Source organism: Tetranychus urticae, chromosome 3 (assembly GCF_039701765.1).
Source record: "Tetranychus urticae isolate SD_2017Ah chromosome 3, NJAU_TeUrti_SD_1.0, whole genome shotgun sequence".
Lineage (NCBI taxonomy): Eukaryota > Metazoa > Arthropoda > Arachnida > Trombidiformes > Tetranychidae > Tetranychus > Tetranychus urticae.
The window spans coordinates 18,418,748-18,444,544 of NC_142960.1; the positions used below are offsets into that span (position 1 = coordinate 18,418,748).

Here is a 25,797-nt window from a genome sequence, read left to right on the forward strand (position 1 = left end):
TCAACAACATCTCAGTGCTTGTTTCAGCAATTACAAACAATTCGCAAAAATCTGGTTTATTCAAAATCTCCGTACATAGTAAAGATCCTATTCACAATTTGACTGCTGATGGTCACACCATGTTGAACTTTCCAGAGATGAAAGCGTCCAGTTGAATATCAAGATTGATGGAGGAACACCTCCATTTTTTTACTGCTGGGAAATGACAAATTCAACCACTTTGGGAGGAACTCGCAAGCCTACAAAAGAAAGTTCTTTTTCAATAATAGAATATTTTAGAGGAAAAGGAAAGAAAACATTAACCATCAATGTTAAAAATGATTTATCATCATTCACCAAGAACATGACCATATTAATTTATGAAATTGAGCATCGAACGCAACTGAGTTTTGTTTTGGGATCTGTTTGCAGCATAATCATTGCCATTTTCATCATAATTGCGGGCATCGCCATTCACATGAAACAGAGGAATGAACTCACGACTGAAGTTGCATATTTTGATTCGCAATCAATTGATGAAAAGATGGAGAGGACGCTTTGGGAAAGAATCCGTGGTAATTTTCATTCGATTCCGAGAAAAGTTTACCACTTATGCTATCTCAGCAGCTTCCAAAATATACCTGATGCAGATGATATTTTACCTGCTGAGCTCGATAAGATATTCGATATTTTGAATACATTCGTACGATCAGAAAATAAACGGAAAACTATGGAAAACAGCTTTGACACAAGAAGACAATCTCACAAGATATTTATTAGATTTTGTCAACCTTATAGAGAAGGATAGTTTCAAATTTGTAAAATAAGACAAGCTAACAGTGAGCCAAGGATCAATAAGAATGTAAAAGCATGCTTTAGCAAACAATTCGTGGATTGCGCGGTCTTTCGATGGCCTTAGAGGCAACAAAGGTTTATCATACACTCGTGGTTTCTCTTAAGATATTCTTAATAATCATCTTGGAAGGTGGCGCATCAATATCATCATTTAACATCAAAATATCACCTTGTGTTCAGAAAAATCATGAACTTCATTCCACAATCAATTAGTTCATCCGACTGTGGGCAAGCATCAAATTCAATTTTCTCAGCTCAAATATTCAGTCTTTAGATAATGTACCTAGTACAGAATTTTTGTTTTCTTCATGTCTTTCCATTCTTTCCATTTTGTTGTCTTTCAGCGCTCAAATGAAAATGATTTCAAATTTGAAATTGCCATGTTCTGAATTGAAACCAATTTGATGAGACGAGCAATCCTTTTCACGCAGTCTATCTAATGATAATACAATGTTACTGAAGACGCTTTAAAGCATTAAGACCATTGAATCCAGAAAAGCTTTGATTGAAAACAATTTGAAACATTTCTTCTCATAAACTGTCGATAAACTTTTCCAAACAGATTTCTTCTATTTATATTCACTTGTTCAAAAGTTGAATCTTGCTGATAACCTGAATGATTGAAGAAAGGTGGAGTATTCCCATGTTATCATCAACATTTCTATCAAATATTACCGAATGATTCCATCATGAAACATTTCTTACTCCACCTTTCTTGAATGCCTTCAACATGATCTTTCCTATTATTACAATTGTAGTCTGTTCATTGTTTGAGGTTCACAAATAAAAGTACAATCATTAAAAAAATAGCCAAACATGTTCATATTTACCTACATTGTTACACAGTCTGTAAACAACCCAAACAGTTATGTTGGATTAACCTTATTTTTTAAATTATCAAAATCAATAACAAGGACAGTTAACAATCCTAAATGGAAACAATTTTGATTAGAAATGACTGAAAATTTCATTTAGATTGATATTTCAAATGATAGTCTTTCAACGAAAAAATTGTCCAAACTTAAACTTATATTAATGATAATAAATGAAAAATATTTACAGAGCAAACTCAACATTTGAGATAAAATTCATTCTCACCCTGAACTTGCCATGAAACTATCAGACCTCACTACGAGTAGTTGTACAGTAACATCTTTATCATTTCTTATTAGCCAATTGTTATTCAAATGTACAAATGTTAACCTTAAATTATGATTTTGAAAAGGCCAAAAAGATTGAACCCAAAAATCAATTGCAAGACTCTTCTTTTCCCAATGAATTAAACAATTAAACATTTAAACTGTTCAATGACAGACAATCAAACCATCTAATTTGTTAATCGGTTAAATTCCCATCACAATCAATGGCAATTGTTAAATCATGTTGTGGTTTCTCCCTGAGGAAAGGAAGCTTCTTAACGGCTTCTTACACTTTGGTAAGTTAACTGTTTCTTGTAACTCAATTGATTGTTGTTGCTTTAATAATTGATTAACTTAATACTGGAAGCAATTTAAAAACAAACAAACCGTTAAGCATGAAAAATTAAATTACAAAAGGTAAACTTGATTCTTAGGCTTAATTTGCAACCTCAAGCATAACTTTACAGTTTTAACCCAAATTTTTCTGGTTTTAATATTTTAACTTTGATTAAATGCATTTCCCAGCAAAATCTTAAGTCATCTGTTTGAAATGATTGTTTACTCAGAACTCAGTGTTTGGTAACAGTTGACATTGTAATTAATCATGTTCAATGTGATTTGCATAATAATCAAATCAACTGCCGAGTTGTGAATCCATCTAATAATGAAATTGAAAAAGATGAAACAAACAGCTTTTCTCGATTTGTTGTACTTTTGCATTAAACTTTAACTGATTGCTGGTTTCAAGTTTTGCACCATTTCAGACGTCATTGTAAGTGATATAAAATAGAGACAAAATATATTTGATTGTGGAATCAGCTAAATTGTAGTTTACTAAATTGATTTTAGGGCAAAATACATTTTACCAGCTTTAACCAAATTCATATCCATTTATCATTCATTTTAGCTTTACCATTGAACACCATTTAACACCATTATGTAGCAAACCAGACAAATAACATTTTAAGGCCTAACACATCCAAGTTGTCAGTTAAATTGAATCCAATATTTTTATTTCTCTAAATTGTTGTCTCTTGATCATCATAATGTGATTTAATAATAGCATCTATTGGACACCAAGCAAAGAGTCTAATGGTCCAATAAGTCAGATTGGGTTAAACTGTATTCAAAGTAACCCAGACAAACACTTGGCATCAGGTACAAATGGAAACCCATTTCATCTCTTAATATCTTTGGCTATATTCCTGTAATAGTTAAAATCAGTTGTTGTCACGATGAAAACCCATTCAGATGAATCTAAATAATGATGAAAACTTCTTGATTCTCAATTTCATTACATTTTCTTATCTCAAGCATTAAACAATTCAAATAATCTTATTTACCTGACAATGTGAGTAAATATTTACAAAGGCATGTATATTAGCATCTTTTTGTTCAATTTTCAGTCTAAAATAGATGTCATTTGCATTTACATTTTTGATTTTAATTCTGTTTCCATTCAGCTTAAAATAATAAACTTTGAGAGTTTATAAAATATTGAATTCAAAATCGACTGACTGTATCTTGTAAACACTTAGAACTGATTGTTGCCTTACAATTTGAATTGCCTTTTCCAATCCGATTAATATATTATTAAAATCTTACACTTGCCATTAGGTAAAGTACAAGACTATCCAAAGGCTCAGATCAAAGTATCTTTCATTTTTTAATGAATGCTTTCAGAAAGGCTGAAGTTTATTTCATTCACCTGAAGTTGAAACAATTAATTTCTTGAGGTGTAAATTAAAGTTGAATCAATGGTAAACGTGTTGGGAATCAAGTCAACTGTTAATGTTACAAGCAAAAACCCAACAAAAGGGTAAAAATTTTCTGGTAAACTCAGCCTTTTTTTTGTGTTTGTTTGAAAGCCAATGTTTGCCTTTTCAATACATTTTTAAAGTCATTTGTTGATGAAGATGTAAAAGATGATGACGAAGGAACAGATGATGATAAAGATGAAAAGCAACTACATTAAGATATAACAAAGAGTGTTGATAACCCAAGTTTGTAGAAGATTGAATTACAAAGAAATCAATTATCTTCGTGCCTTTTTTTTATCCTCATGTTGAGTTTCGGGGCTTCCTAAGGAATTAGATGAACAAGGATTTTGCCCAAACACAAGTTTCAGTATATATGATGAACATGAATCAGTTTTGAGTTTCGCAGATTCTTTCAGCCCATAACAACAAGATTACCAATTGGCTCTGGTTTTTCCTATTAATCTTATTCCTTACAAGTCCAGTGTTATTGGTCATCCTTTGTCTGCTAATCCAAACATGACTTAGCTTCTTGGTAAAACCCATTGGTTTGGTCCAAACTCACCAATCTTTTAAGCTGCAAAGACATAATCTCAAGGTTAAGCGTTTAAGCTTTTGTCTCAAAATTTATTCAAATTAATCTAGATACACAATCAACGTAGGAGAGTAAATCAATTTCTCCGTTTACATACTTATTATAGTAATTAATATAATTTTGATTTAAACGAATATATTGATTATTCTTTCTGTGAACCTTTTTACCATTAACAACATGAGTTAAATCAATTCTACTCTCTAACTCGAGAGACTTTAGTTGGTTAATTAAATTGAAGAGGTTAGGGCTTCCATGATTGAAGCAATGATTTAATTTATTATGAAATCCTTCCAAATGGTTCGTCGTTCTAGTTCCAAAATTACCAAAATGATTCCACGTCTCTCTTTTGAACAAAGAATCGTGATCCATCCAAGTACATTGAATGTAATAAAGAAACTCGTCAAGTCTATCATCATTAAGTTCATTAAATTCATTAATTAGAAACCAAGCAGTATCTAGATCTGACAATGAAACTAGGGGCAAACCAATACATCTTTTTATTGTTTTTCTGAAATTTTGATTATCTTCGTAATCTTTGCTCAATCCTAAATTTTGAATTTTTCTATATAAACATTGAGAATAATGAAAATAGCAACCATGTACTCTTATATCAGGGAAAAAAATACTGAATGCTTTAATTATCGCCATCTCAAAATCACAATGAAGATGCTCAGGTTTAAATATAATGCCTATTTTTTGTCTAACTACTGAAGTTAATATTGATAATAATTTGAAATATGTTTGCATTTTTTTGTTAGGCAATAAAGCATATACAACTGGAAACATATTTTCATTGATTAATACATGAAATGTGAATAGTTGACTGAATTGTTTAGGAACTGCGGTAAAAGTTCCGTCAACATATACCCGATCTGATTTTGCTAATTTTTCAAGAAAATTTGGTGAACTAAAAATAAGTAAATCATTACTGTAATGAATTAGAAAAGGTTGTTTATCAAGAGTTTGTTGATAATCAACAGGAATAGCTAACTTATTTTTGTCGATGATTGGATAAACAGAGTTTCTTTTGTCATAAAGATTTGATTTCATATTTAAGAATCTTGGTGCTATCGAGATATCTTGATTATTTTCAATTAAATTCAATGTTCTTTTCGTTCTGACCTGAATAATTAAAATAAGAATGAAAAATAATCATAATAGTAACAATAATCATCAATAAATATGCATTTTTAATTTTTTCACCTTCAACATTCAACCCTGACTAACTCACCAACCATATGTTTTCAGATCTCTTTCCATACAGCATTAGCTTCGTCTTAATGAGACCTAACTAACGATATGTAACAATTAAATGTAAACTAATTAATAAGCAAAAAACATCAACTCTGCCGGCGTCAAAAGTCAATGTATTTACATAGGCTATATAATGGGAAAAGTCATCCTAGCGACACTATCATTTTACTAGAAATATATGAGCTACAAATATCATTCAGATATCGTTGCAAAGAGCATAAAAAATACTTTTTATTGATATATTAATCATTTGAATCCCTCGACCCATTCTCAAGATACAACTCAACAAAATTTTTCTCTAAACACATTTTTACTAATATTCATATTTTCCCATTTTTTGAATTAGTATTGAATCTAAAGGTTTGTTTGATCAATCAAAAATTATTTAACATCAAAATGTCAACAGGAAATCAAGTAAATGACTTACCGTATTAAATATTTGTTGAATAGACATGTTCGGAGAAGTCTCGATCAAATTAAACATTTCATTTCGAGCTTTCATCTTCTCAATTCTTTCAATGTGATCGTTGTGTTGATGATCATTTGGTGGCTTTACGATATTGTTGTCTTCCGTAATCATGGTAATATTACAATTTTTATCTACACAACGCCAATAACAGCGTTTGTTATTTGTATTCCTCAAATTATACAAATAATTACAATAAATTAAATTTGATTTGCCGCGCTCAGATTTAATAAACTCCATATTCAACTCAAAAAAGGTTTTTCAACTAATGTACATGTGCTTAAATGAAGTGAACATTTTTCACCCTTTTCTTAGTTAAAACGCTTAACTTTAAGAGATTATGTCTTTGAAGCTTAAAAGATTGGTGAATCTGGAACATACCAAACCCATTTAACTCACCTTTTCATTTTCATCTGAATCAGAATCGACTTCCAAATATTAGGTGAGCTCAAGTTATTGGCATTTTTCAGAAAATTTTGAAATTCGTTCAAAACAGAAGCAATCATTCAAAGTAACTCATATCTGAAGAGGAGACTGATCTTTGCATGTCATCAGACCTTAAGATTCATGAGTTTTCAGGTCATTCGGAATCGATATTTTGACCTCTGAAACGGACCAAATCTTTGTTTCGCTTCGATGTTCAAGTTCACTGAAAAGAACCGATGAAAATGGGATTCTCTTCGAAAAAGTGGAACTTTTTACTCGATATGTTTCTTGATAAATTCATTTACTATGGATTACTCTTGTAATTGTTTTCGTTATTGCTGTAAACCCAATTCAAGTAAAGTAAACACAATTGCAATTACAAATCTTAATCCAAACGGTAAACTTTAATCTCGATTGGAAGGTTGACCATTTCAAGTGTAAATTGGATTTTCAAGTGTTTTTCAGTAATTGTAACATTTCGAAGTTACTGTTTTACAATTGATTAAGTTTCACTTTTTGCTAAATTGAATCAGCTTTAAAATGAATCGGTAAATATAAATTGAATATTGGGATTAAAGGTTTCAAATGTTGCAATTGAAATGATATTTTAATGCCTTTTTTGTCCTCAAACTTGGAGTCATTTTAAACTGATTCAATTTTTGCTCAATTAACAGATTCAATTGATGGTTAATCATTCCATGGTTTGGTGTAATGGTCTGAATGAACATTTAATCTTTCATACATTAAATAGCAATTTCTGTTGAAATGTTTGATTTATCTGAATGATCTTTCAAGCCAACAATTCACCTTTATTTTGATTCACATCGTAACAAGACTTGACTACAATCAATCAACCTGTTCATTGATAAATTGTGCCAATCATAGACAATTATCATGGATGAAGTTGAAGACTTAAAACATTAATAACAAATTAATCAAGCAATTGTACTTGAATTGCTAGTGTTTGCTTGATGTTGATGAAAAAAACATTAATAATGAAACAAAACAAGGTTCGTTAAGTTGATTTAATTAGTCAAGCCAAACAAAATGAGCTCATTAAACAATCAGTTTGAGATTTTTATTGAAAGGTTGAAAAACAACAAAAAAAGGTTCAATAATACAAATAACAGGTTAATTGGACAAAAATGGTTCCAAGTAATGAAAGTTGAAAGGATAACAGCATTAATAAACATGAGCTAATCAATTAGATGAATCAATGTTTTTTGGCGATATTATAAAGAGTGAATTATTCCCATTGAATCAAGTTAATATTGATTAAAATTGATTACCTTTTTGCCTTTCTTTAATCCATAATCAATTTTGCTAGACTCATTTGTCGGAAAATTAATTGAATTTCTATGCGTAAAATCAATAGATGAACATCACTTTTGCCCTTTTCCTTGTTGTTGCTTTATTAACCAGCCATTTGAAAAGGTTTTTTGACTCCAATCTCAGATTATTCAAACTGATCAGGGAGTTTGAATTATATTAATGGTGGCTTTCACAAAATATGGGTTGACTCAAGTTGAATTGATGATTTGGTTGTAAAATATTTCTGGATGTGATGATAATACATTATCTTGGTGGAGAGTAATTTAAGCTAATGATAAAGCAAGGGTTTCCAAATGATGATAATGATGATGATTTGGATGACAGCAACATTTTTTTCTTCTTCTGTATTTTTAAATACAAAACTGGAGTAAGATGTGAAAACAGCTCTCATGGTGACAGTGAAAAAGATGAGGAAAAATATGAAGATGAAAATGTAGTGATAATAATGATGATGATCATCATTATGATGAACCGTCTTTGTCTTTTCATAATCTTAAAATAATTTTATAAAAGCTTGAAATAGCAGGCAAATTGTTACAATTTCCAGTTCTTAAGTTCATAGTTAATTGTTGGAAATTTAAGGTTTACTCAATTGTTAAATGTTCAGTTTGTTAACAAACAGTTTCAAGGGTAAAATCCATGTTTAGTATGTAGTATTGGTTTAATCCCAGTTTTCAACAATTGTTTCAACAATTTTTATAGCAGGCTTTATCCATGATCAATCTTTACCATCTAATTGTCAGTAAAGCTTGATTAGTGATCCGTTGGTAATGAAACTTGCTACCATTTGAATGTTATCCATGATTGTGTGAATTGGTAAATTCCTTTGGTTAATCTTTATGTCCTCAGGTTTACGGAATCAACCAAAGAAACCATAATTATTGGTGTCCATTGAATTGTTTTCCTTGACTCTGTTGAGAGATTGAAAGGTTGTTGAAATGAGATTAAATTAGCTATATATTGGATTCAGCATTGAACACTGGAATGGTATAATTAGTCTTAATGAGCTAATCAAAAGCAAAGTGAAGGTAAAAATAAATTAACTACACTCGGAATTATGTTAATTGAATATATATAAAGTTATTTTGTAAAGAGTTAAGATGAAACATTAAAATCCAAACAGTCAATCAGATAGAAATGTTTAACAAGGTACATCCAAATTGTAAGACTTACGATGTTAATAAATAGTGTAACTGATTGTTGGAATCACGATTAATCCGACATATAGATGAATAATGAATAAACACTATGTCAGACGATATCAAAAGAGATCAGTTATTGAAGTCAAACCTCAAATTTCAAGAGTAAATCACTTTTCTCTAATTGAAATGAGGGTTATATTTTTTACTTTCACTATCATGATGACAACAAATTCAGCAGGTTCCATGAATAATCAATTAACGTTTTTTACCTTTCAGTTTGTTTCACCATCACAATTAATCAATAAAACATAAAAAAAGCAATCTGTAAACATGAAGTAAATTAATTCGCTAAAACAAAAACAAAAATGTCTGCCAAGATATCTTATACTGTATCTATCTGTATCAATAGATACAAGAGTCGATACGCTGATTCATCGGTGTACAATTACAAGAGTCAATTAAAATTATATTTTGTGATTGAAATTGTATTAAAATTTTAAAGCAAATTAATTTTGATAATCAGTCTGTCCAGGTTAAGAATGAAACTGCTATTTGATAGCAAATTACATGTAATAGAGATTTGATCCTGATGGGAATTATTTGTCAAATTATTCAAACAAAAAGCATTTTGTTTCTTGCTTTTCATTTTAAATTGAATTATTGCAAATAATATTCATCCTGATTTGAATAGACTATAATTATCTTGAAATTCATGTTTCACTGATTAATTATCTTGCCTCTTAATGAGAGTAATTGTCCTGACGAATGTTAATATCATGCCAATCAATATACACATTTGGATGGTAAAGGATCTCACACTTGCACATTTTGTATCTACCACTGGATTCACATTTAATTTTGCTTGTTACTGGTTAATAAAATTATTTGTCACGTTAATGATTAACATGATTAAGGGATAAAGTTAGTGGTAAAGATTGTTACTAATTTGATTAATTATTAGTTTTAATTCTTGATCTTTTTCATCAAAGCTTAAGCCTGATTGAACGATAAACAAAAAGCATCAATCCGTGAATAATATCAAAATAAATTGTCTTTTCATATTCAATGAATAATAATCTTTGCTTCCCTCGATGATTAATCATCCAAACCAAGCATAATTAATCATAATCATCGACAAAGTGACAAACATTGACAAAAAGCGATTGAAAATTGATACAAATAAGATTATTTGATTGCAATTAAAACCTAAAAATTGTATGAAAAGGTTTCATTGTAATTCAACCTTTTCCCAATGTCTAACCATTAGGGATGGAAATCTGATTTGATTGTAAATATATCGATGCAAGTCTGAAGATTTAAGCAAAGTTGAATATTACCTTTTATTAAATTGTTACATTTTACAATCAAGTTTAAAGTTACACTGACAATAACCAATTTAATCGTCAATTGTTCCTAACATTGAAATGCTCAAATTACCAGCTAATGAATCCATTAGAAGGGTCAAAATGATGTTGAGAGAAGAGCGGAAATTTGATATTATAAGCTAATGATGAGGACAATGATAATAACTGTAAATCAACAAAACACTAATGTCAAGGGTAACAATTTATCCATAATTAACCTCAACCCAATCAACTTGTAACTTATTAATCTTGCAATCCCATTAGCAGTCTATTTACCTATTGTCAATGGCTTAGGCTCAAGTGTTGTATCAATTGACTTTCATTGATAATATTTGGATAATAACAGTTATTATATGCAATTTGATTTAGGTAGACAAAGGTGAAAAGATATTAAGCTCAACAAATTGTAGTTACAAAAAAGATGATTTGTAAATGTTAACCCAAAATGAAAATAAATTACCTATTTGGGTCCATTTTAATTTAGGTTTATTATAAAAGGCAAATTGAGTCGATAAACTGAGTCTTTTTTTATTCTGATGCTCTGTTTACATGGCATTTTATATAGATTTTTATTTTTTCACTGTTTTCCTGTGTTTTATAAATATCACTTGAAGTATCCTTTGCTTGATTTGGACTTGAATTGGGTAAACAATTGAGGTTAGTGTTTACAGAAAAGATAATGAAAAATAGCAATTGTCCAGCATTGTCAGGAATTAATGTTAGACCATTATACATGTATTATTAACAATATTATTACTGCCATTATAATGATAAACATTAATGATTAAAAATAATGGAATGTAACCAGAATGTAAATAATATTGAGCATCCTGATGCTTGATATTAGATAACAGCAATTATTTGTCAGTTCATGTTCAATCCTTTGAATACAATATTCAAAGCATCTAAGTGTTGGATCAACATATCGATTGAGATTTTTCACATTTTTAACATTCGTCTCTTTCTTGTAAAATTCAACCCAAAATGAGTTGTTTTCCTGGTTCTGGTCTGATCTCAACTCAGATGAATCTTTGATCATTGACTCGACATCAGCTATTGATTGAGTCTTCCAATTGATTTCCAGTTAAGCATAAACAATTAGTCTTTGCTTCTCATTGAAGGCGGATTCCTAAGTAGTGCATCAGACCATTTAGCGGTTAATATTATAATATTTCAAAGGTTAGAGACCAAATTGTTGCATGACAATAACCATGAAAGGAATGGTGAAAAATATTGACAAGCTTTTTGGAGTAAACTTCCGATCATATTTTCATGTTCAACTTGGATTCCTTCCCATTCCTTGTATCTTCAGTTGCAGTGAATTGATTTCTTTGCATCTTTTTTCCATTGATTGATTATCTTATTTACAACAATTGAATCATCCAAGTTGGCCATATCAATCTGACTATTAGGACTGTTTCAAAATTTGCACCAGATTGATCAGGGAATTGTGTGATGCTGGGAGAATCGTAAAGTTTTTGATATTCTGTTAAATCATGGCAACAAGATATGATTAAATAAGCCGAGAATAACATTTATTATAAAGGAAAAGCAAAATAAGCTTAACTCAACAACAGCAAAACATACCTTTTGACAATCCACCGGAGATTTGGTTTGAATGAATGATAATATTTAAACCTATTTGGTGATCAATGTTACTGTTAGTCTGGCATCAATGTTGCCGTTCACATTAGATTTGCCGTCATTCATCAGCTTATAAGGTTTGAAATTACATTTACTTTTCGATTCTCAACTAAGCTGTTAACCAGGTAACCAATCGAGAGATTTTGTATTTTCATTAAAAACAAGAATTGAAACGATTATCATCATCATCGAGGTTCAACATTGTTCACCTGGGAATTTATGAGTTTTCACTGAAAAATTCATCATCTTGTTAAGTTGATTCTTGTTTATCAGGTTATAACTATTAGCTTTTACAAAGGTTAATAGGATCCATGAGAGGATAATTGTTGAACTTGTAAACTGAAAAAAGGTAACAAAAAATAATCAATTAAAACGTTGATCAAAAAAGGTTAATTGCTAGAAGGTAAACTTAAAATATTTTCTGAAGCAAAGCTGCAAAATTTGAAAAATTAACGGCTAATTGAGTTTACTGTAAATGTAAGATTCAAAGGTTATTCTGACAATCGTTTAATCCAATTGTTGATTAATTTTAAGTGATGCAAAGAGATTAATTAGATTTGATCAAACTCGAAAAGGGCAAAAGTCTTTGCCAAGTCAAAATTCAATCTTAAAGATAATGTTGGTTGAATATGCAGGGTGAAGGTAAATAATGAATTGGTGATAAGTCGAGCTTCATTGATTGTCATTGATTAGTTGAAGGTGTCCACCATGGAATCGGTGAATATAATTTGCAATGTGATTGACATGCGAAGAGGCAAATAGTAATGAGACTGTTGATATCACTTATAAATGAAGATCAAATATGAACTCCCAACAGACACGTTTTCATGACTTGTCATGATAAATATCCAGCCATTTGGAGAGGAAAGATGAAAATTGTGAGCTCATCTACTTCAGGATTCACCGAGAGATGTTGGACATTTGCTCAGCATGAAAACTCTTTTGTTTTCAGTATATTGATTGCTCTTCTGTGTCTTTACATTATTTAGGAGATTCAACAAAAAATTGAGTCCACTTTACAAATTTAGGGAAAGATGAGAGGAAAAGGCTCAGACAGATTCCAAAATGTAAACAAGACCAGGAAAAGGGTAAATAGTTGAAGGAATGGTCACTACTGGCTTTTCATATTTGCTCATCATCACCAATCATGATTAGACACCTGAACTATTGAACAGGTTACTGGCTTCTAATGGCTTAAATGGCCTAATCTTGAGTCCCAATAGATCAATCCGATCACTTTGACTTTCTCCGGTTAATGATGCTCATGATATAGCTTATCAGGTTTCTATTGATTTAATTTAATTTTGTTTACTTTGTCCAGCATTTAACAAATTGTCTGGTCTTCTGTTTCCTTTTTTTACGAGTGTAAGCATTAAATATTGCCTGATATTGGGAATAAGAAACATTTTTACATTCTGCTTTTATCTTCCATGATGTTCCTTCTCAGTGTTGATTGAAGTTTATTGATTCTGTTTTCAATCCAAGGCTCAACTTGATTGTCAGTGATCCAACACAGGCTAATATATTTAGCAATTACTCCTCTGATTGTACTGATCATAAAGGCCTAGCAAGATGGACTGTTCAACAGTTTGTAACAATGTAATAATTGTCCATAAAAACACATAACTGTAATCACGTTACACCTTAAAATGGATATATTACAATCATATAAAGGTTAATATGCACGATAATAGATTATTAAAGTTGATCAATTGGATTCTTTGAGTCAGTGAACACAATTAATACTGAAATACACATAAATCCATTGCTTTTATTTCACTTTCACATGAAAATGGGTAAAGGCAGTAGCTGAACACTTGTTCAGATTTTAATTGCTTCATTAATTAGATTAAAGTGGTAAAATATTCACCCAATTAGTTTATTACTTTTTTACTTTTCTATTGTAATTTAAATCTTAACATCAACAATTAAATGCAAGAGCACAGAGAAGCCAACAACTTACACAGACTTGGAAAAGCTGTTGTTACTAATAATAAGACACAATTCACACAATTGTCATATTTATGCACAAATTGACACAAACACTGAAAAACAAATGGGTTAAAACGGGCAAAAATGAATTTCTTGCGAGTCTAGATTCTGTTGGTTTGTCAGGACACTAAAACTGAGGCCATTAGTGCGATTTTGAAATTCCTCCGATCTACAGTTCTCGAGAAAATCAGGTTCGAAGTTGAAACTTGCGAAGCTTTTTGTACAATTATGGAAGTAGATTTTTCCATGATACTCATGGAACTGATGTAACTTTTGATAACGAACCAGGAAATGTATTCTTTTTGAGAAATAGAACTTTTCTTTTTCTGTAAAACAGATTAGTTCGATTTTGAGTCAAACCGAACTTTTTCTGTGACCGTAAAAGTTAAAGAGCTGAAACTTAATTTTTGTATAGAAATTGTTGGTCCAGATCATGGATTGAAAAATTTTAACAATTTAACAACAGTTCTCTTGATTTTGGCCCTTGGACTAAAAACTTTTAGCCTCGATATTTCGAGAATGGGATTACCTGGAGTCATCATTCTTTCACCAATTTCTTTCTTCACTAATTAATAATTCAATGCAATCTAATAAATTTCCATTAGCGCATTCAGACTATGATATTTGGGCTGTAAAAGTACGAGCAACAACTTATTCAACAAACTAAACTCATCTCAATGCATATCTTGGCAAATAAACCAATTTTCTGGTTAAGTTTGCAAATGAAACGCAAAGATCACTGCTAAAGACTCGAAAATTTGAGTAAAGAGTTGAGACTTGGTGCGTTTTGTAGGGATATAAAATCTGAATCCATTGGTACTATTAAATACTTCATCCGATGGACAGTTTACTGGAAAATCGAGGTCAAAGTTGAAACTTCGATCGCCTTTTGTGCAATTATGGAAGCTGACTTTTTCATGAAACTCATTTTGCGAATGTAGCTTTTGATGACTAACAAGAAAAAGGTCTCATTTTGAGAAATAACTTTTTCTGTTTCAGTAAAACAGATCAAGTTCAAATTTAAGTTAAACCGACCTCTTTCTGTGACCGTAAGAGTTAGCGAGCAGAAACTTAGTATTTGTGCATGAAAATTGTTGGTTCACATCATGAATTGAATGATTTCAACAAATTAACAACAGTTCTCTTGGTTTTGGCCCTTGGACTAAAAACTTTGAGCCTCAGTAATTTGGGAATGGTATCACCTACAAGCACCATTGTTACACCAAACATTAGATTTTATTATGGGCTACAATATACTAAAATATTAAATCATTCAAGATCCTCCAAAATGCGTTATAGAATTGTATTACTTATGCTGTCAGATTTGAGACTTGATTTATGAAGTTGAATGGTTACTAAACACAAATCTTATGAGTGAGAAGGACATTCGTCATTAATTAAATTAGCTCGAACATTATTTGGTATTCATTCATATTGTATTTTAATCAATGATAAAATCTAATGTTTGATAAAAGAACGATGACTGTAGGGGCCACCATCCTCGAAATATCGAGGCTCAAAGTTCTTAGTCCAAGAGCCAAAATCAAGAGAACTGTTGTTAAATTGTTAAAATTTTTCAATCCATGATCTGGACCAACAATTTCTATACAAAAATTAAGTTTCAGCTCTTTAACCAGCCAAAACCAAGAGAACTGTTGTTAATTTGTTGAAATCATTCAATTCATGATGTGAACCAACAATTTTCATGCACAAATACTAAGTTTCTGCTCGCTAACTCTTACGGTCACAGAAAGAGGTCGGTTTAACTTAAATTTGAACTTGATCTGTTTTACTGAAACAGAAAAAGTTATTTCTCAAAATGAGACCTTTTTCTTGTTAGTCATCAAAAGCTACATTCGCAAAATGAGTTTCATGAAAAAGTCAGCTTCCATAATTGCACAAAAGGCGATCGAAGTTTCAACTTTGACCTCGATTTTCCAGTAAACTGTCCATCGGATGAAGTATTTAATAGTACCAATGGATTCAGATTTTATATCCCTACAAAACGCACCAAGTCTCAACTCTTTACTCAAATTTTCGAGTCTTTAGCAGTGATCTTTGCGTTTCATTTGCAAACTTAACCAGAAAATTGGTTTATTTGCCAAGATATGCATTGAGATGAGTTTAGTTTGTTGAATAAGTTGTTGCTCGTACTTTTACAGCCCAAATATCATAGTCTGAATGCGCTAATGGAAATTTATTAGATTGCATTGAATTATTAATTAGTGAAGAAAGAAATTGGTGAAAGAATGATGACTCCAGGTAATCCCATTCTCGAAATATCGAGGCTAAAAGTTTTTAGTCCAAGGGCCAAAATCAAGAGAACTGTTGTTAAATTGTTAAAATTTTTCAATCCATGATCTGGACCAACAATTTCTATACAAAAATTAAGTTTCAGCTCTTTAACTTTTACGGTCACAGAAAAAGTTCGGTTTGACTCAAAATCGAACTAATCTGTTTTACAGAAAAAGAAAAGTTCTATTTCTCAAAAAGAATACATTTCCTGGTTCGTTATCAAAAGTTACATCAGTTTCATGAGTATCATGGAAATCTACTTCCATAATTGTACAAAAAGCGATCGAAATTTCGATTTGTATCTCGATTTGCTCGAAAAATTTTCATCGAAGCAATTTTTAAATCGCAAGAATGGATTCAGTTTTTATGTTCTCATGAACTATCAGAGTCCTAATTTGAAAGAAACAATTTTTACCCGTTTTTGTTCATTTGTGTCGATTTGTGCATTAATATGATATTTTGTCTTTTTAGCAACAAACCCTAAAAGCTTATGTTTTTAGCGCCAGTATTAGATCAATTAAGCAGAAAGATCAACAAGGGAAAAGTGATCATCACTTGAAATTGGAGTCAAGAGTTTAATGATTACCATTAAACACCCCAAAATATGATAAATTGTTAATTCTATTTTATTCTCACTTTTTCCAGATACTTTACACAATAATTGTCATGATCAGCGCCTTACACTTTGAAGTCGTCAGTCAAACTCCCGGTAAGTGATCTGTAAACGCAATAAAGTTAGATGGACCCAAAAATAAACTTGAAACCAATATCTCTTATTATGTCTTATTAGGTCTCATGGCATTCACTGTAGTTATGATTTTTGTATCTGGATTTTGTGTCGTCTCATCAGTGTTTCTTATAATTGGTTTATGCGTGGTGAGTACAATCAGCTCAATTAATTTACAATCACAATTCCTTGCCAAATCAAATTGCCAAATTTCCAGTCCATCATCAAATTACTTTAAGGTAAACCAGAGTAAACCCAATTGAAGGTGATTTAGTAAATGATTGAAAATAGGTTAACAGTGGAAACCTTACATTCGGTATTTACTCAAAATCATTTGAATTGTTAATCAACAATACTTACTTTTAATACCGTTGATATAAAGTTAATTTAGCTGAAATGATGATCAAAAATGAGTTCACAATCAAAACCATTTTGTCAAACCAACAATTTGTCTCTATATATTGATGTTTAACTGTCAATTTTACAATTTGATTGATTTTTCCTCTCAATGGATTCCCTTTTTATCATTCAAACCTTCACAATTCATTTCCATATAACCTCAGGTAATGAAAGCAATCAAAAGTAAACACAAAATCTTACCTAATTTACATTAACGATAATAATTTCAACTATTAGAGTGAAAATTGAACAACAATTTAATAAATTATGTTTACTCTTAATTGTACAACTTAAATGGATGAGCTTTCCATTAAGGCTTGGTGTTAATCATTGATGACATTTGTGACTTCAAGTGTTGTTGATTGAACATGAAAATGTAATGTTTTTTGTTAATTTAATTTTCGTGTTAATTTGATATTGTACAACAAGCAATCAATTGAAAACAATAATTCATGTTGATATGAATAATGAATAATGATTGAATCAGCCTTAAGATGTAAAAGACTATTTAGTTGCACAATTAACTAGGAAATTCATTTTCATTCATTTCCTCCTCTAATAACAATTGTCATTTATTAAGCTAATATTTGAAGACAATTTAATCAAACTAAGTGATATCATAACAATCAAAATGAATGGTAACTGCAAATGACTTTCACATTGATTGGCATTTTAATAAAATGTGAAAATTTAATGAAAAGTCGTAAATCATTTGCAAACATTTAAAATGACAACAAATGGTAACATGTAAATGTATTTCATGTTTAATTGAAAAACTGATTTGTCCCTCCATAGGAAAGTAAAGCGTTGTTGGCTCCTTGGTTAATTGCAATCATAATTGCTACAGCATTGGACTTTATTTTCACGATATTTTCATTGTTAGACGGAGATCTTGTAAGTGCCATTCATTTGCATTAAACTTGCTTTTCCTAATTTGCTTTCCATTTTTATTGCAGGAAATTGATTCATATTTTGTATTTTTCGCTCTACTTTCAATTTGTACGTGCCTTTTAAATGTAAGTCAATCGCAATGATAATTCCAATGCAATTTGTTTAACTAACTGATTTGTTGATTTACAGATTTACTCAATATTTGTTGTTACATCTCAATATCAGTTATACAGGAAAGATTCAAAGGTATGTTTTGATCATTATTTTGATTCTTGAAAGATTGTTTTAAGGTGAATTGAGGAAAGAAAACAGAAAATGAGAAATTTTTCTGTCTTTGGCTTTTTGGAAACACTTTTTTGTTTAGAAATGGTCTTTTTTCATTTGCTTTTAGAGGCGGATGGAGAGTATATCTACGATTCTCGAGAAAATCGAAGCTCCATCCAAGAGTCAAACGGAGAAAATCGGTCTGGAGAACTCTAATACTTCGTATCAATTGTACAATGATGATGACCATGACGATGGCCACTCCAATAACCCATCCCATGCATCCTTTGTGTCCTCTGAAATACTTGCTGTCTCTTCATGTAAACCAAATTGCTGTGAATCTTGTGAATGTATAACCTCTCAATATCTGAAATAAAAATGTAAAATTATACAATCACTAATTTGTAATCATCAATTCAATGCCGGTTAAAAACGGTAACAAAATAGCAGTTTTCCTGGAAATCTATTACTCCTTGCTTTGTCATCATGGTTTTACAATTGAACTTGTTTATCTCGTTAATTTAGATTATCTTTGGATCATTCTGAATCGTAAATCCATAACTTTTTCAAAACGATATTGAATTGGCACATCAAGTTACATAAAATGAGATAGTTTTAGATGATTATCAAATAGTCATGAGATGATAAAAATTTCAAGGATACAAAAATTCAGGGTTAAAATGGATTAATCACACTTATCACTTTTTTATCATTGAAAAACGCCGATATTTTGGTTCAATCAAAGTCTATTTCATATTTTAACCGAAATCCTAGAATTTAAAATTTCCAATAATTCAAAATGAGTTTCCATTGCTAGGTCTTAGCCCAATATTTAGTTGCTTTTGATTAACTAAATATAGTAAGCGTTTTATGCAGCTTTAACTCCAACAGAAAATAAAAATACAATTTCTTCATAAATTTCATCAAATCTTGAATGGCTTCTGGAAAAATGAATAATTTGTCAATTGTAGCAGATCCTAGAGGACTTCTGGTGAGCTTAGTGAACAAATTTGACTCCGGGTAACATCTCTTGAAATGAAATCAATTTAGGTGAGATACTTTTAGGTTCCATTTGATTCACTTTAACCAAAGGAGTAATTCAACCAAATGATGAGCTGTTTCTATCTAATCTTGTAAAATCAATTTATATCAACTTGCATCACAGATGAATCGATATGTTGGCCTTTGTTTGGTTCCAAGCAGATATAAGTTTCAAAAGTTTAATCTCAACACTTGATAAAAATCTTGTAGATTTATAATATAGATTAAAAACTTTGGACCGAATAAGAAATGTACAGCATCTATATGGACAAAGACATCCAATTAAGGTGATTGTAATGTAATAAATTGCACTTAAAACACAAAAATACAGGAAATGTTGAACATTTTATTTACATTGTATTTATAACTGTAACTCAAAGAGTAAAGAGTTACATCAAAGAGCATAATGTTTTGTTGAACATGATTGGAGTTTTTATTTGGCGCTCAGTTTGAAAGGATATTTTGTAAACAGCTGATCAAATTCTTGCTACTAACGTTGCAATTGCTGTGATCGTTAATTTAATTACATCGTTATCATGTTTTAATTTCTACCTTCAAATATTAATATTCTTCTTTTTATTGATTCAAAGTATCCAAAAAATAGATTGAAATGAAAATGAATGATTTTTCTCTGATCAACAGAAATGAAAGTTATTTTGAATCCTTTGTTACAATTTTTTTATCTTATCAAATATTTATCTCAATAAATTTAAAACTCCCCTATGCTCAATGAATGTGTTAATTAAATTAATGTGGGACCAATTATCAACTCTGCAATAGTGATCAGTATTACATCTGTATTGTTGCGTTTTACTTATTTGTTTATTTCCTGATATAGTTCACCAGCTTGATTGGTTTGGTCATCACAATCATCGGACGAAATGGTTAAACATCTTAATGAACCCGCAAAATTAGCAGTTTGTTGCAACCAAAAATAATTGGATCATATTAGAGTTCAAGTTGAACACAAAGAGATACGTGTGGCAATCAATCAATACTTAAAATTGATCCAGGAATAATAAATTTTCCAGCTGTATATTAATTTTGCTTGTTGCAAAATTGTCATCTCAGTAAACCTTAACAGATCCCCAAATCGCTATTAATCAACCTGATATTAATAATTGATCTCTGATTGTGACTATGTTCAATAATAATCGTGATATTCAGCAAGAAAATATTTCCAAATTCCGGTTCCGATGGATTATTTATCTGTTAACAGGTTTTACACTTTTCACCACAACTGCAGTTTCGTCGAGTTTAAGTTTGACCATTGTGGCCATGATGAAAAATGGTACTCACAATTCATCAACATCAGCCTTAGATTCAATAGACGATTTGCATGTTGATTGGAGCAATGTTGAAAAAGATCGGATGCTTCAAGCAATTTCATGGGGATCTCTTGCCCTGGCTATTATTGGCGGACGAATTGCTGAAACGGTTGGACCTAGAATTGTAAATTTTGTCTCATTGATTTCAATTGGTGTTCTTAATTGCATTTATCCCACTGTGGCTTTAAAGAGTTATGTTGGAGCTTATGCTATAAGAATTGCTCAAGGTTTTTCCATCGGAATAACTGGTCCAGCAAATTATGTCATTTTATCTTATTGGGCTCCTTACTTCGAGAAGACGGCTTCTAATGCCATTGTTAACTCGCTGTGTTTTGCCGCTAATGCAGTTATCAATCCAGTTGTTGGTTTCTTGGTCACTAGTACTTTTCTTGATGGTTGGCCATCAGTTTTTTACATCTTCGGTGGTGTTAATATTGCGTTAGCATTTATTTGGTTGATTGTTGCCCGAAATAAACCTGAAGACCACAGCTGGCTGACTCCATATGAAATTAATGAAATCACTTTGGCACGATCTAAAGGACAAAGTTTCTCGGTGAGAATCCTATGCTCATACATGTGATTATTTTTCTAACAATCAAATATTTCTAGTCGAAATTGCCTTGGTTTTCCATGTTATCTTCAATATCAGTGCTGGCTTACCTTTTCGTTGGTTTCACTCATGGCTGGCTTATAGCTTTTGTCACGACTCAAGTTCCTTCTTTCTACAAAGATGTTTTCAACGTCTCTTTAAAACAGGTAAATCTTTAATCCTAAATTTCTTGCTCATTTTTATCATTTGAACGACTTCATCTGATGCTAATTTTGATGTTATTATTTCTGTAGAATGGAATTATTTCATCGCTGCCTTGGATATTAAATATCATCGTAATTCTGTTTGCCGGTTTCTCTGTTGACAAATTGAGGCAACTGGAAAGATTTAATTTAACAAGACTTCGTAAAGGATACACTTTAGTAGGTGAGAGATGAAAATATTGGTCCATGTCCACATTCGTGATTAATAAGACTAAAATCTTTTCAGGTATCGGAATCTCATCATTAACATTTCTTGGTGTAGCCTTTATTGGTGATAATACTACTGCTGCAGTCGCATTAATTACGCTAACTAAAGGAATTGGTGGTCTAAATATAGCTGGGGCTGGCTCTAACCAGCTTGACTTAAGTCCATCTTTTACTGGAACATTATCTGGACTTCTAGCAACCGTTTCAAGTATATCTCAGTTAGCTATGAATGAAGCAGTTGTTTGGATCGTTGGTAACACTGAATCACAGTCTAATTGGTACATCTTTTTTTATATCACTGCTGGTATTAGTCTACTTGGAGCCATCATTTACTGTCTTTTCGGATCGGCTGAGATTCAAAAATTTGACCCATGTTCATTACATTTATTGGTCCCTCGTTATTCACAGGATTCAAGCGATCAATCTTATGAAATTACCAACGAATATTTTGTAGAAAGTTTTAGCTGATCTAATGGCTGATTCATCTTGATTATTACATTCACACACATTACTCATCATAAAACCATCATTGCTCCTTTAAATGGATGATAAGCATTCTTTTGCTCAAACCAGGTTGATTGCAAAAAATGTTTATTTTATAACAGCTATTGATTTACAGCAAGACGAATGATAAAAATACTTGATGATTTAATGATATTATTTTCAATATCTATGACAATTTGATTTTATCGATAAACTCACAGGTAATTAAACGAAAAATTAATTTATATGACATATTAGATCTAAATTACTGTAAACAAAAAATCTGTTGACAGTCAATTCAAATTACTATACATCACACATATACATTTGTACATTCAGTAACTTGCCAAATAATGTACATTATCCAATATAATAATATCAAGCAATTTTCAGCTTCATTTCTTTAAAATCGTCTTTTCCATTCAGTAAATGAACAACAAAACGACCAATAAATCACAGTGGACACATTTTTTCAGTTGAATTATTTTGATGATAATTTGATGTCTCAATCGGGTATCTCTCCGCAATCCGATCGATGGTGGATAACAATTTAGCCAATCGCTGGGAAAATATTGCCTGTAAAACTGTATGGTTGAATCGAGCCGAGTTTTTACCATCTAAATATGCAAAATTATCAGTTAAAAATCCTGTAAACAACCAGCCAGTTAAAGGAACCAGAATACAAGCTAAACTGACAACAATTATAATTGGAAGGATGTAGGGAAAGGTTGGATCGGTTAAAATCATCTCAATGAATGATGGTTGCTCTTGTTCCTGCATTTCGTTCATCATGTTCATCATTTGATTCTTCATTGCCTCGGTCAGACCAGCTTTACCAGGTTTCTTTTTCATTCCATAGGGCTTTTCATTGCCATAAATTCCTAAATCATAATTATCTTTATCTTTCCAAGGTTTTCCAGAACCTTTACGGTCATATAGTGAGGCACCTAAACGCTGGTTGATTAAAGGTAAGTATTGATACATTGGTAGAGTAAAGCCAGGTTTTAGGACTATCATCTTCAATAGTCAGTTGAAATTGGAGTTATCCAATTTGTATTTTCAATCTTACACTAACTTCACATCATGAGATCACATATTTGAATAAATATCACCGGTGTTATAAGATACACGATAATTTGATGAAGCTCAACAACATAATTTGATAATTTTCCATTGTTAATTGGAGTCCAAAAAACTACACAGACTTATTGTTTAAAGCACAGATGACGCTTGAATCACTTTAAATAAAATTATAAATGGCAAATCATCATTTAACTAATCATATTTCACTGATTAATCTTGTAATACTAAGACAATTTACTCATTCAATGTAATTTCAGTTCAGTTTCAAACAGCTTTGCCAGCAAAAATTGATATTTCAATCTTGCAAAGCAAATAAAACTTTACTTGTGCAGACGAGTAGATATTTTTGTCTTTAGCAAGTTAATCAAACTAGAAACAGTTTTTTTAGTTAATTGTTTTAATCAGATCCACACCTTTTATTGTGAATGTTCAGGAAATGAAAAATTTTACTTTTAATTGTCTTCTTACTTGTTTGACATTCAAAAACTAAAGCAGGGTAATCGAGATTGGATTGTATTCAACTTTAATTCAGCATATTTGGTTTGTTTGGGTTTAAATTTTCCAATGATTCATCTAACATTGTAAATAAGGGTTGTAATTATTCAATCAAAGGGCAATCAATGAATCAAAATTTATTTTTTTTGTAATTAATACATAGACATGCTTAATGAATATTACATGTAAGCTAAAGTGTAGCTTGTATAACAGCTATTTTTGCCAGAATTGAAGTCTCTGTATAACACTGAACATTGGCTCTGAAATCAACAAATATTAGTTTGAAATATCCATTATCTTTCTGATATTACATTTTCAACTCTGTTAGATCTTTTGATTGACTCTTGTGCAAATCTAATAGTTAATTGTTCTCACTAGTCGTTTTAATAAGTGATAAGAGCTTACATGTGTGCCTTATCTTATGCTACAACTTGTACTTGGTAGGTACAATAAAATTTGACTTCAGACTAAAATCACCCTTTGAAGATATGTATTTGAATTAAGTGTCTCTTTCAGTCCTGAAGTAATTGAAATTTTCTTCTGTTACTCAAATCAGTTCAATTTAAAGTGAGATAAATTGGAGCCAAGTTCAAACAAGTTGGTCTATAAGCTTGGTATCCAACTGCAAGTTGTTATAAACAAACTCCTGTCAAGATTGTTCACCTTCTAACTCAATCATGGGAAAGGCCTTAAGAATTGTTCAAACCGTTTCATCTTCCATTACCTTTGCCTATGGTTTGGGAATATTTGGATGGTTCCTATCAAAACATAACATCAACTCTGCAGTTTGGGCCTTATTGCTTGGTTAGTTGTCATCTCTATTGTTTATCTGTTTTAATGTGACTACAGTTATTTTTTCGTTTCATTCAACTTGGTGATTATAATTGTTCACAGTTTATTTATGATTTATTTACAGGTTTATCATCTGGAGCTGTACTTCATCTTAATGTGCTTTTAATTAGGAAAACAATTCTTAATTGGTATGGCAAGAAATCATTTAGGATATTTAAGGCGATTGGAGTTTTACTCAGTATTGCTGCTATTGCTGCTGCTGTTACCTATTACTATCTAGCCATTAGCAAGAAACAAAGTAGGTTGATATTCATTCATGATACCAATTTCAATCTTTAAGAGAATGAATTTTCAGTCTCATAACTATCAATATTGATGAAAAGCTGTTAAAATTAACACTTATTTTTCAATTTCTTACAGAATTTGACTTGTTAACCTTTTACACAAGCGGTACTTTATCCTTGATGACGCTCAAAGGATCATTGGGCTTATTTTTTATTAGTCGCAATCAAATCCGCATTATCGAAGAAGATTCAACAATCAATGGAATTGATACAATAAATACAAATTTCTCCTAATACTTTGATAATTGCTCAGGTAACTGGAAAATCTGAGAAAGTCGATTAGATTGATCAATTATGTTAAATTTTTCTTGTGAATAATTTACAAATGTATCCCAAAGATGTTAAATTTGTTCATAAAAGTTATGGTTTTATTATATTATATTCAATATACAGATGATTTTAACAATTAAAAATCATTTGAATTTTAGATTTAGATTTATTTTCAATCGTTAAATCAGTATTTTCATTAAAAATAACAAAAAGCGAGTCAATTCAAAGATAAAGACAGTCATGCATAATTACGAGTAAATATCATGCAAACAAACTCAACCTTTAGCAGTTATTTTGATAATCTAATCGATATTTGACTCTGAAATCTACAAAAATTAAATGATGGAATTGAATAATTTTTTGGAAATTGTTTCCATCTTTCTTTTAGCTTTGAATATTGGTTGTTAGCCAAGTTGTTTA

General features: G+C 30.8%; 3 protein-coding genes and 1 long non-coding RNA gene across 5 annotated transcripts; 3 read left to right on the forward strand and 1 right to left on the reverse strand.

Moving 5' to 3' along the window:
• The first annotated feature begins 1,964 nt into the window (after positions 1 to 1,964).
• LOC107363334 (uncharacterized) lies at positions 1,965 to 18,918 on the forward strand. Its single transcript, XM_015930548.3, has 7 exons — positions 1,965 to 2,269; positions 16,886 to 16,949; positions 17,031 to 17,116; positions 18,162 to 18,260; positions 18,323 to 18,382; positions 18,447 to 18,503; positions 18,649 to 18,918. Exons 1-7 carry the CDS (start codon positions 2,198 to 2,200, stop codon positions 18,895 to 18,897), a joined length of 687 nt encoding a protein of 228 aa, XP_015786034.1. The 5' UTR covers positions 1,965 to 2,197; the 3' UTR covers positions 18,898 to 18,918.
• LOC107363335 (uncharacterized) lies at positions 7,525 to 9,296 on the reverse strand. Its single transcript, XR_001568863.3, has 2 exons — positions 8,977 to 9,296; positions 7,525 to 8,714 (listed from the first exon to the last, which is right to left on the reverse strand). It is a non-coding gene; the product is annotated as an uncharacterized LOC107363335 (long non-coding RNA).
• A 1,105-nt stretch (positions 18,919 to 20,023) lies between the features above and the next one.
• Positions 20,024 to 22,791, forward strand: LOC107363168 (putative transporter slc-17.2). The gene is made up of 4 exons (XM_025161066.2): positions 20,024 to 21,443; positions 21,500 to 21,646; positions 21,734 to 21,866; positions 21,930 to 22,791. Exons 1-4 carry the CDS (start codon positions 20,703 to 20,705, stop codon positions 22,376 to 22,378), a joined length of 1,470 nt encoding a protein of 489 aa, XP_025016834.1. The 5' UTR covers positions 20,024 to 20,702; the 3' UTR covers positions 22,379 to 22,791.
• Positions 22,792 to 24,607: 1,816 nt separating this feature from the next.
• On the forward strand, positions 24,608 to 25,534 carry LOC112538970 (uncharacterized). Of its 2 annotated transcripts, none has more exons than XM_089268552.1 (3): positions 24,608 to 24,775; positions 24,866 to 25,061; positions 25,184 to 25,534. In XM_089268552.1, the coding sequence occupies exons 1-3, from the start codon at positions 24,704 to 24,706 to the stop codon at positions 25,339 to 25,341; spliced, it is 426 nt and encodes a 141-aa protein (XP_089124678.1). In that variant the 5' UTR covers positions 24,608 to 24,703; the 3' UTR covers positions 25,342 to 25,534. The 2 variants fall into 2 exon arrangements, with proteins under 2 accessions (XP_089124678.1, XP_025016837.1); XM_025161069.2 differs by having other exon boundaries at positions 24,888 to 25,061.
• Positions 25,535 to 25,797: the final 263 nt, after the last annotated feature.

Bases quoted from the DNA above. Each gene is read 5' to 3' on its own strand.
- LOC107363334 (XM_015930548.3), top strand. From the start codon at position 2,198: ATGGCAATTGTTAAATCATGTTGTGGTTTCTCCCTGAGGAAAGGAAGC. The intron at 2,270-16,885 runs GTAAGTTAACTG...CACTTTTTCCAG, and splicing joins TAACGGCTTCTTACACTTTG to ATACTTTACACAATAATTGT. The intron at 16,950-17,030 runs GTAAGTGATCTG...ATGTCTTATTAG, and splicing joins AGTCGTCAGTCAAACTCCCG to GTCTCATGGCATTCACTGTA.
- LOC107363168 (XM_025161066.2), top strand. From the start codon at position 20,703: ATGTTCAATAATAATCGTGATATTCAGCAAGAAAATATTTCCAAATTC. The intron at 21,647-21,733 runs GTAAATCTTTAA...TTATTTCTGTAG, and splicing joins TCAACGTCTCTTTAAAACAG to AATGGAATTATTTCATCGCT. The intron at 21,867-21,929 runs GTGAGAGATGAA...AAATCTTTTCAG, and splicing joins TAAAGGATACACTTTAGTAG to GTATCGGAATCTCATCATTA.
- LOC112538970 (XM_025161069.2), top strand. From the start codon at position 24,649: ATGGGAAAGGCCTTAAGAATTGTTCAAACCGTTTCATCTTCCATTACC. The intron at 24,776-24,887 runs GTTAGTTGTCAT...ATTTATTTACAG, and splicing joins AGTTTGGGCCTTATTGCTTG to GTTTATCATCTGGAGCTGTA. The intron at 25,062-25,183 runs GTAGGTTGATAT...AATTTCTTACAG, and splicing joins AGCCATTAGCAAGAAACAAA to AATTTGACTTGTTAACCTTT.